The sequence below is a fragment of the Myotis davidii genome, unplaced genomic scaffold, assembly GCF_000327345.1.
Source record: "Myotis davidii unplaced genomic scaffold, ASM32734v1 scaffold26, whole genome shotgun sequence".
NCBI lineage: Eukaryota > Metazoa > Chordata > Mammalia > Chiroptera > Vespertilionidae > Myotis > Myotis davidii.
This window is the reverse complement of record NW_006299245.1, coordinates 3,991,996-4,012,501: the sequence shown is the minus strand read 5'-3', so window position 1 is coordinate 4,012,501 and position 20,506 is coordinate 3,991,996. Positions and strand designations below refer to the sequence as shown.

General features: G+C 36.9%; 1 protein-coding gene across 1 annotated transcript in view; it reads right to left on the bottom strand.

Moving 5' to 3' along the window:
* TMTC2 (transmembrane and tetratricopeptide repeat containing 2) overlaps window positions 1–20,506 on the bottom strand; it is a 397,072-nt gene that overhangs the window by 133,033 nt on the left and 243,533 nt on the right. Inside the window, exons 5-7 of the mRNA XM_006774726.2 lie at window positions 7,887–7,972; window positions 7,201–7,385; window positions 5,426–5,504 (exon numbers count right to left, since the gene is read on the bottom strand). Of these exons, the coding sequence (XP_006774789.1) occupies window positions 5,426–5,504; window positions 7,201–7,385; window positions 7,887–7,972 (350 nt within the window). The remainder of the gene's footprint in view (window positions 1–5,425; window positions 5,505–7,200; window positions 7,386–7,886; window positions 7,973–20,506) is intronic.

Sequence of the window (20,506 nt, the reverse complement as noted above, 5' to 3'; positions counted from 1 at the left end):
CCTAAGGTAAAAGCATATTACCCAAAACGAGCACAATTTTTTTAAAAATAGGAAAATGTGAACATGTCTACAAACTGACACTAGTGTCACATTAGAAATAAAAAAGCTTGATATTTTCCCTGCTTGTCTGCTTTGGTTTGGTGTGTGTTGTCCAGTCAACTTAGCACAGCCTACATCAGTATGGACAAAATATTTTCAAGGTGAAAGCAGTGCAGTTTTCCATTTTATTTATGGGCATTTCCTTATTAAGGGAAGGCACTAAGCTCCAGACCAACTGTGAACTTTCCATTTCACACCACCATCACCTTTTTACTGAGTGGGGGATATGTGACTTAAAAAAATTATTTTTGCACACAAAAATTATTCTAAACATAGTGATTATAGGCTGCAACGACAGAGCAGGAACTCTAGGTTCTCTCTTACTTCATGTAACACATTATGTCTCTTTGTCCTCGGGATAAATTACCAACTGAAAATGGCCTAAATTGCTTATGTAATTAAACCCAACAATTACTTTGCATTAAGAAAGCAGAGTGATTTCATTTTAAATAGTAAATAGACTTAAAATGACCACTGGGGTTTGAAAGGGCTCTAGCTGATAAAAGTAACTGGAAGTTACAGCCTAATTTTGTTCCCCATAATCTTATTCAAAAACAGTGTTTAAGTGGACATTTTTAAGGAAAATAATTATAGAGAAAGAAGAGAAAAATTGAGGATAGACAGCAATTATCCTACATTAAAAAAAAAAAGAAAAGAAAAAATAATACCCTGCATAGTTAATGCATCTGTGATGAAATCACAATATTCTTTTTTGTTAAGATGAAGAGGGTTTTGTTACATATCTATGTAATCTTCTATAATAATAAAAGCACAGTATGCTAAATAGACCGGACGGCTGAACAACCTTCCAGATGACCTTCCGGATGAAGCTGGGGCTTCGAGGGCTGAGGCAAGCCACGGCTGCAAGGGTCAAGGCCCTTGCACTAATTTCATGCATTGGGCCTCTAGTAGATATATAATAAAAATATATCTATGAAATATATGTATACACATTTCACTGATTTTTAAAAAAGGTAAGGAAAAGTTATATTGACACAGTACAAAACATGCCAGTTTCAGTCGTACAGAAGCCTAAATAGGGAAAGCACTTGAATTTAAGTCAGAAAGCTGTACTGGTTCTAATACAAACTGCGTAATTCTGAACATAGACTTTGAGTGTTTATTTTTATCTTGCAAAATAAAAGTGATTATGTTAAGAGGATTTTAAGATATGAGTTTTCCAATGTCAATATTTTCTGATTCTAAAATACACCTATTCTTTGAGAATAAAAGAGAAATGGAGATTCAATAAAGACCTGTACTGGATGTTAAAATAAAAATAATTTTAACTATGTCCACGGGGAAAATATGCCATGATAAGAAAAACAGAAGAAACTCTAACCTAAACATGACAATTTTAATTTAAAGGGAATACTCTATTAATGAATTTGTTAACTGGGCATTAGCTGAGTAAGCTGTTTCACTTTTGGTTAACATAGTTACTGATCAAAGGATTTTGACTATGGTTGCTAAGGGACAAGGGAAAATGAACTTCTAGAGAAATACAGCAGTTCTAGGACAGAACTAAGTAGAATCCTGTTGAATCAGCAGTGACTGTAAGGCCATCACTATGACAAAATCTTATCTATAGAGAAATAATACTTACATTGGTAAATAGAAAAATAACTGATAGAGAATACAGTCATTGGCATTTGGAGCTTAAAGATCCACAGAAATGGTAATGATCGCAGTGGAGGTAATCTAAATAAACACTTCTTAGGTTGGGCATTTGATCCAATAACTTTACTTTCATTATCCCAATTAATCCTCAAGCTGACACTACTATTACAGCCATCTAACGGAGGGAAGAGATGAGGCTTCACTTAAGTAATTTGCTCAGCTAGTAAGTGTCAAAGCCATCATTTGAACCTGGGCTATCTGACTTCACCCTATACTGAATCTCCATTTAGTGGTTATTTTGTGATTTGATCTCTAAATATTTTATGTATTCTCATACCTTGCTACCGTAATTACAACCACCATTTAGGTGAAAGTTTAATTTTTCTTTATAATTAGCATCTGCTTTCTATTATTTTTATGTTTTTAATGTACATAATTTTGAATGGAATGATACTTCTCAATAGTTGTTATTCAATCACCTAGGATTTATGAAATCAAACAGAATAATGAGAATATATTTTTAAATAGTTTTTTAAAATTTACTTATGAACTGCCAGAGTAAAGATTAACAATCTTAGAATAAAATATAGCAAAAAAATTAAATTGGGAAGTAAATCAAACGTGTTTTTCCATTAACACACGATTGGGAAAATATACTTGCGTATTTGGTATTCCGAATAAGTCAATTATCAGCATACGGAATAGAGAGTGATAAAAGTTTTTCATAAAATGTTCAAGGGAAGGGAAAGTGCAAAGAACTAGTGTGTTTTTGTGTTTTGTTTTTTTTTAAAGAGCAACTGCAGTGAATTGAGTTATGAAACTAATAATAACATTCAATTGTGACTTTATTTCTTCACAAATATTCCTTTATTTCTCCTAACCTTCAAATAAAAGAAAAAGTAGGATGGAAAATAATTTTTGTATACATACACACAAGTGTTTGCAGAAAGTGGTCATTAAGGGGGAAATGAATGAGCCATGAGAAAAATGAATACTTACAGGTTAAATCTAGCCAGACATTATAATCCATCACTGATCCCTGAAGGGCACTAATAATATGTAAATGTGAGAATGAGAAAACATTCAAGGCTGTTGATAAACTTGATAGGATAATCAGCAGATGCTGACAGACTAATGAAACCGATGAACTGATAAGGCAGTTTATCTCCGGGGCCATTTTTTTTCTTGTCAAATGGAGGCTAATCAAAATGTATTAAGAGTTAAAGCAAACACTCACAGGATTTCACCCATTTGATTAGGAGGTGAACTCACTCTCTGAGAAAATTATAGTTTCATAAACAGTTGAAACTACAAGCCTGGTCAGATAACAGACCTTCTCCCATAACTGAACAGAAGGCAACCACAATGATTAGGGGAGCAATCTGCAATTTTAAATTAATTGGGATTCTCCCCTCGAAAATGGTTAGAGTGCTTTTCAGAGTCTGGGCAAAGCTACTGCCTCTTTCTATAATGGAAAATAAGACGAAGGACTAAGCAATAACCCCAGGGACTAACTTATCTCCCACTGCCTGTGTGTGCTCAATATTTGCTTAACCATATGAGAAACAGATCCCAAGGTACCAGCTGAGTTTTCAATCAAATTATTAACATAAAATAATTGAATGAATTTTCTGAAATCACTAACTATAGTGAATGCCACACTTCCTATTAACAATCAAGATACCAAATGCAGTCTGTTGCCAAGGATCTCAGAGTCCTTTCCCAGTTTAAAGAAAGACATCTTATTTCATAATTGAGGGAAATTGGAAGTAATGGCCTTCCCAAGCATTAGCAATAAGAATAAACTATAAACTAAAATCATTGTGCCTCTTTAGACAAAACTAGAAAAATGATCCTTTTAGTATTCACTTTGACAGAAATAACCATCCAGTATTAATATTTAAAAGTTAATTCTGATAAATCTAAACCCGCTAAGCACACATTTCCTGAACATGTACATTTCATCTGAATAGATAGACTGATGGTAAAATGCTGGATAGTATAAGGCACTGTTTTAAATTATAAGAGTTTAAGGGCAAAAGTACATTTAATGAAGGTAAACTTAGCTTTTAATAATCATAGCAAAGAGAAAAAGAAGCAACAACTAGAAATACCCCAATGTCCTTTTTAATATGAGCATTAAATCATTCCATGCTGCACAGGCAACTGGGGCAGGGGTCCCAGAGACATAGGATGAATATATTAACCTCTTCCAAATCATAATTTTTTTTTTCTGTTATTGACCTGTGCCTCATTCTGTCTCTAAACTATTTCTTAAATTTCTGTCATTTAGAAAAAAGGGAAAGTGTGTGTCCTTGTCAGGTGTGTGTGTACATGTATGTGTGTGTGTGTGTGTGTATATAACATAATTTTTTTAGAGAGAGGAAAGGAGAGGGCAAGAGAGACAGAAACATCAATGACAGAGAATCACTGGTCAGCTTCCTCCTGCATGCCCCCTACTGGGGATTGAGCCTGCCACCCGGTCATGTGCCCTAACCAGGAATCTAACCAAAACCTCCTGGTCTATAGGTCGATGCTAAACTACTGAACCACACTGGCCAGGCCAGGCATATATTCTATAGTTTGGGAGGATTTAAGATATTTTTTAATGTGTGTGTGCTCAAGCCATACAAACTAGTATCAAATCTCTCAAATAATAGAATACAAAAGCATAAATAATCCTAGAGACCATGTTGTCTCATTACTTTTATATGCACGAGGAAAGCCTAGAAATAGTAAGCAACTTAACCAGTTTAGTAAAAAGAAAAATCTGAGTTTGCAATTTGTGCTCTGGAAATTATATATTATACACTTTTTAAAGTCATATATATGTATATATATATATATATTTGATTTGAGGACAAAAGCAAGCCCTTCTCTTCCCTCCCTTACCTGGAAACAGCAAACCAATCAGCAGAGCACCCTAAACTTCGGGGACCTTTCCAAGAGTCACATGCTGAATGGGCAGTTTCCATCCACCATCAAATAGCTGTGTTGACAACTTACAGTCACAAATCAATTGTAAGTGATAGATATTTTATTAGAAATTCTAATTCTTGAGCTCTTGCACTTAGAAAAATCAATGCCCTAACCTGCATGCTTTCTAATAAGAAAATTAAGGTAATTACCCAATGAAGAAAAAGGGGCAATTGTAGTAGCACATTTGCAGTTTTCACAGTATTGTTTTTACTCTAAAACACTAACTTAGAAAAAAAAGACCTTGAAGATCCAAGGCCTGATCAATGAAAACCATGCAAATTGACTCAGTTAATTTCATCTGTTACAAGCACCAAAATGCATTCATCTCTACATCTTAGCATGTTCACTTTTGAGGATCTTCTGATTAAGCAAGTAACATGATTAAAAAGTATCATGAATTTGATAACTTCACTAAAATCTGTGGACTTTATTCATCTTTTTCAATCTCCGGAGTCTAGCTAATACCCAAAAGGGCTTGTGAGCCCCTTACAACAACTCTGCGATCTGGACAATTTGCTGAGAATCAATATGAGAATGCACATATTTGCTCTTGTTTAGAAAAAGTATGCTATGTGAAAATTTGAATGTGACACCCAGTTGTGAATAAAGAGTTCTCTGGGTGAGGATCAATGCTATAACTTATTAGAATTCCATTTAACACAAGCACGGGTTTTAATTTCCCCACAGGTCCCTGAAATAGCAATTGAAATAGTAAGGTTTGACTTACCCATCATGTTGTACAAGCTCTGTGGAGCAAACTGCCTTGGCATTTTCTGAATTGCTTCTTTATATACACTAAGGGCTTCCTAATTTAAGAAACAAACCAAAAAAAAAAAGATGAAATATAAGAATATTCACCAAAAAAAAAAATAACAACATCCTTCCAAAATTAGAAAGTTCCATTGCTATTTCTAAATGGCTCATTGGGGGGGGTGGGGGGGGGAAATAATTCAGCTGTAGTTTGATGTCATACTACTACAATTTCATGAATAAAAATATTCGACCCAGTGAGTGAAGAAGGCGAGATAAAAATTTAGTGTAACAAGTAGCTGAATATTACCAAGCTCTTTTATTTTAATATAAAATTTCAGTTCACATAGATTATTCAATTAAAATGCTAGAAAAATTCATATTTGGAAATCACCCGTAGTCATCTATAATCTGTAATTAAAATCAGGCCACCAAGTAGGATCTAAATAAAATATAAAATAACAAACCCAAGATACTGAGACCCACTGAGATTATGAAATGTAATAATTTTAAAAGTTGTATCTCTATATTACATTATTGGTACAACAGGAAGGAGTATGTAGGGTGTGGTCTGAAAGAGGGGACGTGCAGTACTGAATGTGAGAGAAGATACCATGCAGGCATGCTTCCTGTGAGAGAAAGGGAGGACAAGACAGACAACCTCCCAGCTCTCTGTGCAAGGTCTCATCTCCATCACTTTTCTTCTCTCTCTCTCTCAAAAAAAACACAAACTAATTTTAATTTAATTCTTGTTTTAAAAACAATTAAAAGAAATGGGAAGGATTTGTATCATATTAATACTTAATACTCAGAGTACAATGTATTTTGTAACATCAAACATTGGAAATAAGGAGTCACAATATGTCTTGGATCATAAAATCAGAGATGATAAGCAAATAAGCTTGTGGAGCAATGGTTGTAATTTCCCCTTTTGGAAGAGTTGCTCTGAGAAATTAATAGTAAAGAAATCTGTTGCCATGGCCAGTGTTACTCTGTGGTTACAGTGTTGGCAAGTGAAGCATCTTGGGTTTGATTCCCAGTCAAGGGCATATACCTGGGTTGCAGGTTCCATCCCAGCCCCAGTAAGGGCATGTGAAGGAAGCAACCAATCAATGTGTCTCTCTTCAGTTGCAAGCTTGATCCACCAGTCTTGGTCAGGGCATGTGCAGGAGGCAACCAGTCATTGTGTCTCTCTCACATTGATGTTTCACTCTCTCTGCCCCTCCCTTAACCCCTTCCACTGTCTATAAAAATCAATGGAAAAAATATCCTTGGGTCAGGATTAACAACACAAAAAGAAATCTGGTAAGTATTCTTTTCTGTTTGTTTTGTTAATCCTCACCTAAGGATATTTTTTCCACTGATTCTTAGAGAGAATGGAAGGGAGGGGGAGAAACAGAGAAACCTTGACTTGAGAGAGACACATCGATTGGTTACCTCCAGGATGCACCCCTACCAGGACTGGGGATCGAGCCTGCAATGGAGGCAGGTGCCCTTGATTGGAATCGAACCCAGGACCCTTCAGTCCATAGGCTAACACTATCCACTGAGCCAAACCGACTAGGGCGGTAACTGTTCTTTAGCAGAGAGTTTTCCCCCCAGAAATGAATTTCACCTTGAAACTCTTTTAATAAAACACACATTAGCTCCTTAAATGCTCACAGTGCCCCTGTGATGAGATGGTAAGGTAGAAAGCACTGAGAAGGGACCAGACAAGGGGGAAGGAAAAGGGGAGAGAGGTCTGGGCCTGACCTCATAGTGTCCCTGCTCGTGGTAGAGCTTTCCCAGGTTGTAGAGACAGCTGGTCACCGAGCTCTTATGCGCGTGAGGGTCCTTTAGGTTTTCATCAGGGATCTCAGAACACTTCAGGAATGTACGTCGGGCTTCTTCGGTCTTTCCTTGGTTCATCAGAATAATACCGGTGTTTAAATACGCAGCTGAGAGAAAAACGTGGAAATATAAATGTAAGAAGATGATGTGCACTATGGATACAATAAGTTACCTTTACTTCAATTTACTTTCTATGGAGTATTTCTGATTTTTAGAAGAAACCAAGACACAAATACTTAGGGAACAAATACATATGGGAACAAATAATGTAGTAAGAAGTGTCGGTATCACTGAAAAATATCTGGAATAGTCTCTGTTCCCAAAAAGTTCAAAACATTCTGAACTTAAAATCTAGATGAATAAAAGTTGTATTTACCTGAACATATTAAGAAATGACAAACTGATATCAAAATATGGTTAAAATGAGAGATATAATTGTTAGAGGCTTATAATTTGATTGACAAGTTTTCAAAAATAGGAGCACATGCTTTTTTCTCTATGAGGTTGTAAGTCATCAAGATAATGTTCATGCATGAAGAGGAAAAGGAAAAGATATTTAAAAGAAAAACTTTATAAAAAGAAGAAGAAAAACTTTGACTGTTACTTACAAGCCAGTGTAGGCCTGCTCCCGATCGCCAGTTTATAATAATGTAGCGCTTCTGCAAACCTGCTGTTCTCCTGCAGGAGTAACCCTCTGCGTGAGGAAAAGAGAAATTTGGAGATAGGACCGTGTTACTGTACATAAAACCACAAATTTTTATTTTATGTTTTAAAATAAAAATGGTTAAGGGGCCATAAAAACGCTGACCTGGTACTATAAAAATAAACTCTAAATAAAAGGAAATTATTCCTCAGGAGAGAAAATATTGGAGAGGTATCAGTTGCATTTATGTTGCATCAGAAAGTATTAAGAAGTATTTTCAGCCCTAGCTGCTTTGGCTCAGTGGATGAAGTGTCGGCCTGCGGACTGAAGCGTCCCAGGTTTGATTCCGGCCAACGGCACATGTCTGGGTTGCAGGCTCGGTCTCCAGTAGGGGGCGTGCAGGAGGCAGCCGATCAATGATTCTCTCTCATCATTGATGTTTCTATCTCTCTATCCCCCTCCCTTCCTCTCTAAAATCAATAAAAAAAAATTTTTTTTAAAAGAAATATTTTCAAAAAGCCCTTTATCCTCATTGAACTTTCCTCTTTCCCAGTCTTCTCTCTCCCACTGGACAGAAAAAACACCTAAATTTCTTCCTGGAGCATGCACATTTTTTCATCACCTCAGAAAAGAAACCTGTCTAAATTAAATACATAAATATGCATATGTGGTTATATGTGTATTTATTTAAGCATGAAACGCCTCTCTCACTAGTCATATTGTTTGGGAAATACTGGTCCATGGCTGCCCGAAAGACAAAGTGTAATCTAGGTCCGCAGGATAAAGAGGCAGAATTTAATCAGAAGCCATAAAGACACAAAGAGAAAGATTAAAGACTATCCACATTGTTATTTCCTTATTTCAGAATACAGTGGGGCCTTGACTTATGAGTGTCCTGACTAACGAGTTTTTCAAGATACGAGCCGTCTCTCGGCCGATTTTTGCTTTGAGTTGGGAGCTAAAATTCGGGTTATGAGCCAGCTTCAGATATCCCACCGCTAGTTGGCGCAGTGAACGTCACAGTGAACGTCACAACATCAGTCCAGCATCACGTGTCTCACTCGTTCACTTTTTGATTTGACATACGAGTAATTTGAGTTTCGAGCTCCGTCATGGAACAAATTAAACTCGTAAGTCAAGGCCCCACTGCATTGAGCACATTTCAGTTCACTACAGACACTCAGACTCCACACCCCATACCTCTAGGAGGCCCTTGGGTAGTGGCCACATGGGTTACCCCAGCCATTCCAGACCCCGCTCTCCTAACCTATTTGAGAATCAATTATAATCATATCTCTGAAAATACAGTGTCAGGGCACTGAACTTTTTGAAAAGCTCTCACAGAGGCCTTTTCGGCCTTTCCCTCTCCTCTTGTAATCAGCGAGTATCTTACAGACATTTGGCACCTCTCTGGGGCCTGAGTACTGCTGTTATCAACCTCAAATTGCAGATTCTACTTGCCAGCTGCTGAGGCTTTTGAAAGGCTGGTAAAAGGGAGCTTTGAGAAATGAGAGGGCTACTGATAAAAGCTTATCATTTTAGAGAGTATTTTAAAATCCTCAGTTTATTATTTAATGGGCATCATTAAAAAATATCTAAAGCAAATCATTTTGAAATTAAAGGTTGCTCCCTCCTGTCATTAGCATAAATTAATTTCATGATTATTTCTAATACCGTTTGTTAAAAAGGACACCTGTAATAGTGTCAATAAATAAAAAAATTAAAAAGTCGCCTGGCCTGCATGGCTTAGTGGTTGAGTGTCGACCCAGGAACCAAGAGATCACAGTTCCATTCCAGGTCAGGGACATGCCCAGGTTATGAACTCGACCCCCAGACGGGGGGATGCAGGAGACTGCTGATCAATGATCCTCATCATTGATGTTTCTATCTCTTTCTCCCTCTCCCTTCCTCTCTTTAAAATAAATAAAAACATACTTTAAAATAATAAGTAAAATTATAAAATCGTTTGAATAGAGCAAACCATTTCCAAACACATGAACATCACTTACATCTATACATAAATGTACATTTTCATTAAAAAATGTTAACAATTAATTTGATCATGAAATTGATATGCTTTGCTGTTAAGTGTATTTTTCAGTTGCTGGGAACAAAGAAGAATAGTTTTCTGCAGTACTCAAGAGTTTGTGAAAATATTCTATTGCCTTTAAAAACGAGTAAACTTGATAAAGAGAAAACACAAACATACTTCTCAAAAAAGGAATAATACCCTTCATAACAATAATTTTATTGACAAAATGCTTTCCGGTTAACTAGCTCATATACATTATCTCATTTTGGAAACTTATCTACAAAGTTAATTGTCTTCGTCATTTTCCTTTGAGATTCAGATAGAGATGTTTTTCCTTTGATACAGGCTAATGACACCAGAGGAAAATACCATCCAGTCGTTTAATCTCTTCTTTCTACCTTTCCTAGGAATTCAAATCTTTCATGAGACCCTCTTTATCCAGTATCTTCCATCTCTTTCTGCATTACAGTTTTCTTTCCTTTAAGACCACAAAAAGGTTCATGTGCCTGTTAGCATAAAGGCAGGGAAAAACCACTTGAAAACCTTTATTCCTTCATCTACCTCTGACTACTGCTTATTGTTGTTCTTCCATTTAAAGGTAGATTTCCTTTAAGAATGTCTATGGTGTACATGTCCAATGGCTCAAATTTCATTTACCCCTAAATCCAGTGTTGGCTCTTTGCCAGAATTCCACAGACTGTCATAATGAAATTTCTACTAATGACCACAGTTTAAAAATAACATGTTGATGTGAACCACCCATTCAACTGTAGCACCTATGACTATTGAACCCATCTTCCTTCCTAAAACTGTATTTCCTTGGCTTCTGGGAAACCAGTCTCCTATAGTTACTTCTCTTTTATCCCTGGGGCCATCCTACAGAAAATGAAGAAACTTCCTCTTATTGATTTAGTTCTTTAAGGAAAGTTGGTGTTTCACAGGACTTAAGTCTTTTTCTCTTTTCATGATTACATACTGCCTCTACATGACATCACGCACACATGCAGCTCATACGCCGAGTTCTCTCTCTTGACATCCAGCTCTGTTTTCACCAGTTTACTGAGCCACATTAACCATGGTGCTCAATGGAATTTCAAAATCAATACATCCAAATCTTAAAAACAGTATCTCCCAATGAAAATAAATTAAATCTCAATAATTAGGACCGTCAGGTTGCTAAAATCAGAAACCTGACTTTTTACTTATCCTCAAAATTCCATGTTTTATAAAGTCTCCAGAGCCTACAGACTCTCATTTTTTAAGATTCTTTATTCTTCCCTTCAAGGTTCATCTTTATGGCAGTCAGAGGCCCTTTATCTTTCCTGTCACCTAAATAACTGCAATAGCCCACTAATTAGTCTCCACACAATTACATTTCTAAAGGGCAAATATGCAGCTAGGCTAGAGAGAAAGAGCATGAGAGATGAGCACATTTCTTTGACACATGCCTAAAGTCCATAAACTTTGAAAACTGGTGTATGTATTCAGCCTCATGGCCTCCCCAATACTGATGCATGATATTCCTGTCATTTTCCAATTCATAAAATATACAAAGAAGAGAAAAAACAATTGGTATGGTACCCAGATCTAGACAATCCTGTCCGGCCTGCTTACTCTTTGGAGGAAAATACTTGTAGCAGGCAAGTGTCCAGAATTCTATAAAGTGGCTCTTTAAATTAGAGCATCATCCTTTGCATCATTTGAATAACATTAGCAATAGAGTGAGTCCAACCAATTGAAATGGCTATTGTGACTAATTTCTCATGGCTAAGGATTTAATTGAGCATCAACTAGGCCCTAGTTTGCATGCTGCAGATGTGAAAAAGACAGAAATGCACCTGCCAATGATGCTCAAGCTACTGGGGGAAACAAGAAAGAAAATAAATGGTATGGAAAATTACTATGAGAGAGGACAGAGGACCAACAACCACCCCAGCTCAGGAATGGACAAAGGTTCACAGAGCCAGGGTGACAGTGTCAGAAGCTTGAATAACAAGCAGCAGTTGGCCAGCAATAAAAAGTGTTATCAGAGGCTCCATGATATATAGGAAGAAAGAGCGGTCCACAGAGAATTTACCAGCTAACTCTAGGTCTCATGGTTCATAAGAAGACAAAGGCAGGATTGGAGCAGGTTCTCTGATACTAAATCTCATGCTATTTCTAGAAGAAAAATAAAAGAGGAAATAAAGTAATTCAATTCTAGATACATGAGTACCAGGTTATGTTTCCTTTGCTCTAAAACTCTCCAGATTTTTGTATAACTTGATTTGAAGCTCAGAGAAGGAATCAAATGCCATTTTGGCAGGACTGGATGAATTTAGGTCAATCCTAGCACTATGACAACCAAGCTTCTGTTACTGCCCTTCTCCACATTTACAGAACCTATTCTTTATTTTGCTGAAGATATGACAGAAGGAGAGAACCGTTCACATTGTAATAATTATGGTGGTAATAATAATACCAGCTAAACTTAATGAGTACTCACAATGTATTATGCACTTTACATATGTTAACTTATTACTCAACGATAATCTTATAGGTAGGTTATTCTTACTAACTCCATATTATAGATGATGAACCTAGGGCAAGAAAAAATTCAGCAACATGCCAAAGGTCACACAACTAGTAAGAAGTGTGCTACAATTCAAGCCCAGCAATCTCATTACTATAAGTAGGATTTGTGTTTTGGTAGATTACTCATACCAAATGACTATTGAAAGTTGATGACATAGTTTGTTTACATGCTGATCAATATAACCTTCTGGTTTCTACGTTTACGGTGTTAAAAATAAGAACACATTTTAATATACCATCAAGGAAGAATCCAATGGGAAATAATTTTATTCATGTTATATGAAGTTGCCTTTCAATTAATAAAAGTGGTCTATACTATACATTAATGTGAAGTTAAAGTGTTTGGGGGGAGAAATTGAAATAATATTATAAGAAATAAGGTTCTCATGTCAATCACATACATGAACTATGTAAAAAACAAAAAATATAAGAAAGCAAACATTTGGGTGGGCACACAGTGCAATACACAGATCTTGTAACACAGAAACCCCCACCTGAAACCTATATGATGAAGTTGACCAATGACACCCCAATAAATTTAATTACAAAAAGAAAGGATTAAGTAATCCTATATAATAAAGAGGCAATATGCAATTTGACTCTCACTCCATCACGCAATCACAAGGTGGCTGTGCCCCAGCAGAGGTGGGGTTCCCATAAGGAGTGATCAGCAGGGACCTGAGACTGCTCCTCCCACCCAGCAGGGCTTGACAGGGAACCTCAAGCCACGCCCCCAGCCAGGTAGGGATTGATGGGAGTCAGGCCATGCCCCCCGTCCTGGCCGGGGGCCCTGATGCCGGTCCCCCCGCCCTGGTACCGGACTGGGGGACCTGAGGCCACATCCCCCTGCCCAGTGGGGCTTGACCAGAGACCTTAGACTGTGACCCCGCCCCAGTGCCCGGGGACCTGCGGGTGCACCCTTCATCTGGCACCAGGCCAGGGGACCTTAGGCTGCGCCACCCACCCAGCGGGGCTTGACAAGGGCCCTGAGGTTGCGACCCCCCACCCAGCAGGGCTTGATGGGGGATCTGAGGCTGCACCCCCTGCCTGGCACCGGACTGGAAGACCTGAGGCTGCGCCCTGTGCCCAGTGTGGCTTGACTGGGGTGGGGCCGGCCAGGTCTGAATCTCACCCAATGCGGGTGGAGCCAGCCAGGTCTAGGTCGCACACAATTTCGAGGTGCACGCGGGTGGGAAGGGACTTGACTCTGGGTCTCACAGCATGCCTCAGACTCCGACAGGAGGAAGATTTTCATATACATTTTACTAATTTTCTTTCATCTCTGACACTTATATCATAGAGAAAGGGCAAATAGCAATATTAAAATTAATATTAATCTCCTCCAATTAATTTCCTTTTAATGTGCACAAATTTTGTGTACCGGGACACTAGTTTTCAATAAAAATCTAATCTACCATAATTTCATAAAAAATAAAATTTTCTAAAATTTAAAAAGAAAAAGCATGCCCTTCTCCACACTGTCAGTACATCTAAACAAAACTTCAGCGATCAGTGTCTCCTTGTAATAGACCGCCCTCTGAATAGTCCTAGCAAAACAAAAATATTTATGTAAAGCCACCTTTGCCTCGGGTTCTCAGAAAGGGCTTTTAAAAAGGTTGAAATCTGAGATACTCAAAAGTTATTGATAAAGCACTTCAAATGAAAAGTAATTTTTCAAGAATATGCATTGCGGTCATTAAGCTGACATCTATGCAGAACACAGGTGAAACAGGGTGCGGTCCACCTAGAGTCCTGTAACTGTAAAACTATGGAAACACTAAAAGATAATCGCTTGGTTTCTTCTTTTGATATCATTGTTGAATAACATTTGGCACCATTACAACATACTAAACATTGAGAATACAATCACCAAACAACGAATAGGTACTTTTTTGAAAGAACTGTCTCACAGTGAAGACAGACAAGCAAAGAATCACAATCCAGTGTAAATAAAGCACAAGGTGTTTTGGCAACCCACAAAAGGTACACCTTCCCAAGGTGACAGGTCAGGTGAGGCTCCGAGAGAAGTAAAGAATGCAGGTAATGAAGTTCCAGACAGATCAAGCTATGGAAACTCAAAGTTACAGAGGACGACATTTTACCAGTAATAACAGGCTTCATGGAATTAAATTACTATTTAGGAAGCGTTTTGGTAATTGAAAAGTTAAGAACTTAAAATTAAGACTATATTAAGAATATATGAGTAATAATAATTTGGTTATTCCCTGGGAAAAAGTACTTAGTAATCAAGATAAATCAGATAACAATATTTACAAGTAATGGTTCAAAAAATCAAAGTTATAATCCCCTAAGGCCCAATTACTAACAAAAATATCATTATCATGTTATTCTTAAACTGAGATATTTTTCTGATTTTTGTTCCATTGTCCTTTAATATGTGTAGGTACTTTAAAAGTAATATTTTTTCTCTCTCAGAGTTAAAATATTATAAATTTTTCATGTTCAATTTTTTATGTGAAATTAATTAACATTGGTTTGGAGCCATATTTGAACTTTTGCATTAATTCAAATTTCCTAATCGAATTGGCTAATTTAGCTAATGACGCCAATAATGAGATTTTATATAATTTAACTGTAAAATAGCATTACAGTCATCTTTTCACTGTTTTCACAAGATGTATGCTTAGTTTTAGGCTATGATTATAATAGGACAAATGAAAAAATAAATTTTTAATTTCTGGTATGGAATGGAATAATTAATAGCAGCATGTCATACTTATAAAACACAAATGCCCCCCAGTCTTGCCTGATAAAATAAATGGCAAAAATCTCAAGTGACTATAACAGGAAGTAGATAGAACCAAACTCATATTCCTTTTAAAAAACAAACACTGTAAATAAAATAAGTTACTACTACATGAATCAAATGAAATAATTCCAAGGGTTAGAGCAACACAAAAGCTTAGGACTTAAGTGCCTAACATGCACTCACCACTGCACACATTAACAAAAAAAACAACACACAAAAACATGATCAATCAGGCTTGGTCATGTGGCTAAACTCTGCGTAAAGAGATGAAAGCACACTGAGGACATGCCCTTATAGAGGGGACCATGTTTCTCTTACCCTTCTCCTGGGCTCCTGACTACTTACCCTTCTCCCTCGCTCCTGACTACTTACCCTTCTCCCTTGCTCCTGACTACTTACCCTTCTCCCTCGCTCCTGACTACAGGCAGAAATCCTGTTCTGAAGATGGTGGAGCACAAACTAAAAGGAGCCCAGAAAACAGCCCTTCATGAAACTGTCCACACACTTGGGACTGCACTCTTCTGGACTACTTTTTGTAAGAGAGAAAACATAAATTAACTACTTTAAACCAGCAATTTTCAACCTCTTTCATGGTATGGCACACATAAACTAATTACTAACATTTTTCAGCACACAAAAAAATACATTATATTTTTTGACAATCTGACAAAAAAAGGTATAATTTTGATTCATTCACACCAGATAGCTCTTGTAGTGTTGGCTACTGTCTTTTCTTTTCTTTTTCTTTAAATAAGGGAAAAGAGGTCAGTGCCCCTAACAAAATAGTCAGGTATTGCACCTTTTAAAAATTCTTGCAGCACACCAGAGGCACCCAAGAGGCAGCACAGGGGTTGAAAATTGCTGCTTTAAGCTAATGTTATTTTGGGTTTCCTATCATTTGCAAACCAACCTCTCCCTAACTGATAAAATGTCACATGCATTATTTTGTTTTATTTTAATTATATAAGGTCATAAAATAAGTGACACAAAGTATGTCTCTCACAGATAATTTTAAGGAAAACTTTTTTTATTACATTTCAAGGAACACAAAGTATGAGTTTAGTTTTGAGTGATTACCAGAGTAGGCAATTGTCAAGTATCAATCAAAGTTGTGATTAAAATATTTAATTAAACTTGTATAATTTAAGAGCATAAAGATATATGAAATTGTAACTCTTAGATTAAGCTCCTAGACATCAGAGGGGTTGGAGTTTTCACTTTGCCCAAAAGAGTAATGACATCAGTAGTGTTTTTTATTTAAAAATTAATTAATCCTCTCAATTCCCAAGTAACTAGGAAGAGGGAAACCCATATGAATTTTCAAATGAAATCGAAATAGGTAGGACTGTCATAGAAAAAAGATTCAGTGAGATATAAATGATTGAATTTGAGCTTTGAGGGAGATACCTATGACAAAATTATACATATTTTCTGATCTTACTCAGCATTTGTCACCCTAGGATAATAGAGTTTGTATTTGAGGACCAAGCAAAAGAATTCTCTCTACTCATATTTTTTCCCTCAAATCATTCTTTCTTTCTCTCCCTTCCCCCTCCCCGCCCCTTTTTAATAGGTAAAAAATGACATTTTTACAAAGATGGCTATGGGTAGGAAAGCACAAATAGAGGAAGTGAATAAAGTGGTTACTTTTTTACTTAAGACACATAACCTCAACTTGTTAGAATAGTAATATATGTGCTACAAAAAGCATAATTTAATTGTATACTTAATTTAAACTGCTGTTGAATTATTGCATGTAATTATTATATACAATATGTACTGTGAGCAAACTAAAAAGATGTCCTTTCTTGAAAAGGTTAAATTCCACCGGAAAGGGTAATGAGCATGTTGTCTTCCCACTCCGTGCTTTTTATGCCTGAAGAAGAATGGAAGCGGAGATGGAGACGCAGAAAACAACCAAGCGACGTGAACTAATTCCTAATGTCACGTCACTGCCAAGCAGGTTTCAGAAAATACAGTGAAGCCTCCTCTTTGCTCTGACACAGACCTGTGTATTTGTTCTAAATTGGATTTTATTTAGACTTTGACAATTAAATGAAGTAGAATGACAGCCTACCTCATAAAGAAAGGTTTTATTCTAACCTGTCAAATATGGAGCAGTAGGCATCTGATCAAAATGATTGTTTAAATATTTCAAATGCATTCGCAAACACTTTATCAATTAACACTAGGAGAAAATGAATAAGTAGTAGCTCTTTTTTTTAAAAAAAATATTTTTTTGCTCAGGGTCTAAAGAAATAAATATAGTCTCACTATAGTACCAAGTCTTCAAAATATCTGAGGTCTCAATTAAACGGAACATTCATTACAAAGGTACTTCTGTTCTGTGACAGGTCCAGAGCAAAATGCATCATGACTACTATGTTATGTAATTCTTATAATAAACCCATTTTACAAATCAGCCCCATTTTGCAAATAAGGAGTCCCAAAATCAGAATGGCTATTCACAAATCTATGTTGCTAATTATTGTTGGATCTAGGATTCACAGAACTATACTATATATGAATATATGCATAAATTTGCTTTATACTTGTCTTCTTAATATATAATTAAGGCTGTATTTTTCTCTGCATACCATAAAATAATTATAGGTGTGAATATACTTTCCTAATTAAAAAACAGTACCTAATAGGAAGAAGGACACTTAATACTGGATGCCTTCATGATAGCATTTTCCACATTATACTATTTATTTTCACCCATACAATTAACAATGTAATATATTATTGGTTTTTGGCTTTAGAGACATAAAAACATCAGGGAGAAAGGTTAAAACCCTTGCCCACAAAAACAGAGCTGACAAGTTTCAAGATGAGATTCAAATTCAGAGCTGCCAGGCTTCGAATCACACTGTCTTCCCATTACCCCACATTGTTCTCCTAGGAATATGTAGCTATTCTCCATTTCAGTATTAATAATTTCCCCCCTCTCTCTGGTTTGTATACCCAATGCTTCTTCATTGTCTGTCTAAACATATTTCTCTCTTTCATTCTTTATACATCTCCATCCCAATAAACATCTAGCATTTGCTTCAAACGAAGATCAACTACAGCCTCCAATGCCAATCAATGTTACCAAAAAATACATAATGACCACTGTGCTTGTGTGATTGCTAATTTTATGTGTCCACTTCACACAGGATGACCAGCTATCTGGTTAAACATTCTTTCTGAGTGTGTCTGTGAGGATGTTTCTGGAAAACATTAGCATTTGAGCCAGTAGATGGAGTAAACCAGATTACCTTCCCCAACACCGGGGGGGGGGGGGGGGGGGACATCCACTCTGAGGAGGGCCTGATTAGATCAAAATGGAGGAAGGGAGGATTAGCTTTCCCTCTCTGCCTGCGCTGGGGACAATGACCTTCCCTGAGACCTCCTGGTTCTCTCCGACTGCGACGGGAATTTACACCAGCCTCTCAGGCCTTCACACTCCACCATCAGCCTTCCTGAGTGTTCAGGTTGCAGAGGCCACTTGAGGGACTTCTCAATCTGCATAATCACGTAGGCAGGGCCTTACAGTAAACCTCGCATTCATATATACACCTCATTGGTTAATTTCTCTGGAGAACCCTGACTAATACAACTTGCAAAGAGGTTCCTTTGAATTACTCTTGCACTCAAGACCCACTCCTTTTCATGAAAGTGTTTACCAATGAGTATAGGGATATCTTCCAAAAGTATAGCCAGTAAATAATTAGAAAGGGAAAAAAATTAACAACTAATAAAATCTTCTGTTTTTCTTATTATATAATTATATTGAGTTTCCCAGCATTTTTTAAAATCTTGGCAACAAGCCGAAACCGGTTTGGCTCAGTGGATAGAGCGTCAGCCTGCGGACTGAAAGGTCCCAGGTTCGATTCCGGTCAAGGGCATGTACCTGGGTTGCGGGCACATCCCCAGTAGGAGATGTGCAAGAGGCAGCTGATCGATGTTTCTCTCTCATCGATGTTTCTAACTCTCTATCTCTCTCCCTTCCTCTCTGTAAAAAATCAATTAAAAATATATTAAAAAAATAAAATCTTGGCAACAACACTAGGAGATGCCATAACCCAATTTTGCAGAGGAGGAATAAGGATAAAGCAAATTGAGGAAAGTCTGTTACAGGATCAATACATGGGAGATATATGTACACACACACACACACACACACACACACACACACACACACACACTATTTCAGAGAGGAAAGGAGAGGGAGAGAGATAGAGATAGAAACATCCATGATGCGAGAGAATCATGGATCGCATGGGAGGTTTTAATTCAAGTTTTTATAATACCAAAGCTCATGCTCTTAAGAATTTACCTCCATGGTGCAAAGGTACCACAGAATGAAATTACTCAAAAAGGAAACTTTTTCCTCTCCCTCCTTCCCTCCCCATAAAAACAAATACTATTCTGGTAGGCCTTTATTAGGATCACAGTCAAATTTCTTTCCAATAAGATCATAGTATGATTTAAAACAAACATAATTACGAATTGAAAGTATCTAATACAAAAATTAAAGACATTTGCTCCCAATGGTTTAACTTTAAACCTATATAGAGATTTGCTATTTATTCTTTGCTGTTTACAGGAATTATCCAACATGGGTGACATATTATGCAATTTCTTGAAAGAAAAAACAACAATTGAATGGTGTACAATCGCTCTGGAAGAACCCTTAAGTTGAGATCCAGGCATACGCCAAAGTCTAATCTACTTAGTGGAAGTCAATGCCATTAGATTGTTGATTTGTTTATTCATTCACTCAAAATATATTCTGAAAGTGCCATTAATGAGAATTAAGTACTAGCAGAAAAGAGAGACAATTTGAAAAGCAGTAACAAAGCTGTATTCAGAGTACTATAATATATAGTGTGGAAGTCCATAGCCAGAAAACTTGATATAGACTCATTTGTTCAGGCAGAGTGTGTGTGTGTGTGTGTGTGTATGTGTTGGGGGTGGGGGGAGCACATTTGTGAATTCCACAGGAATCAACATGCTCAAAAAATTATTAAAAAAAAAAAAAGCTTCAGAGCCCGATTCCGTAGATATGGTTATAATCTGGGTTAGAGATGATCCCATGGGCACCGCATGATTTAGTGCACTTACTCACTTTAAACATAAATGTTCAACAAAGTGGGTGTTTTCTTTGTCCCTTAGCAGCAGTGCTCTAACAAAGTCTGCTGTTGAAGCAATAAATTATGAA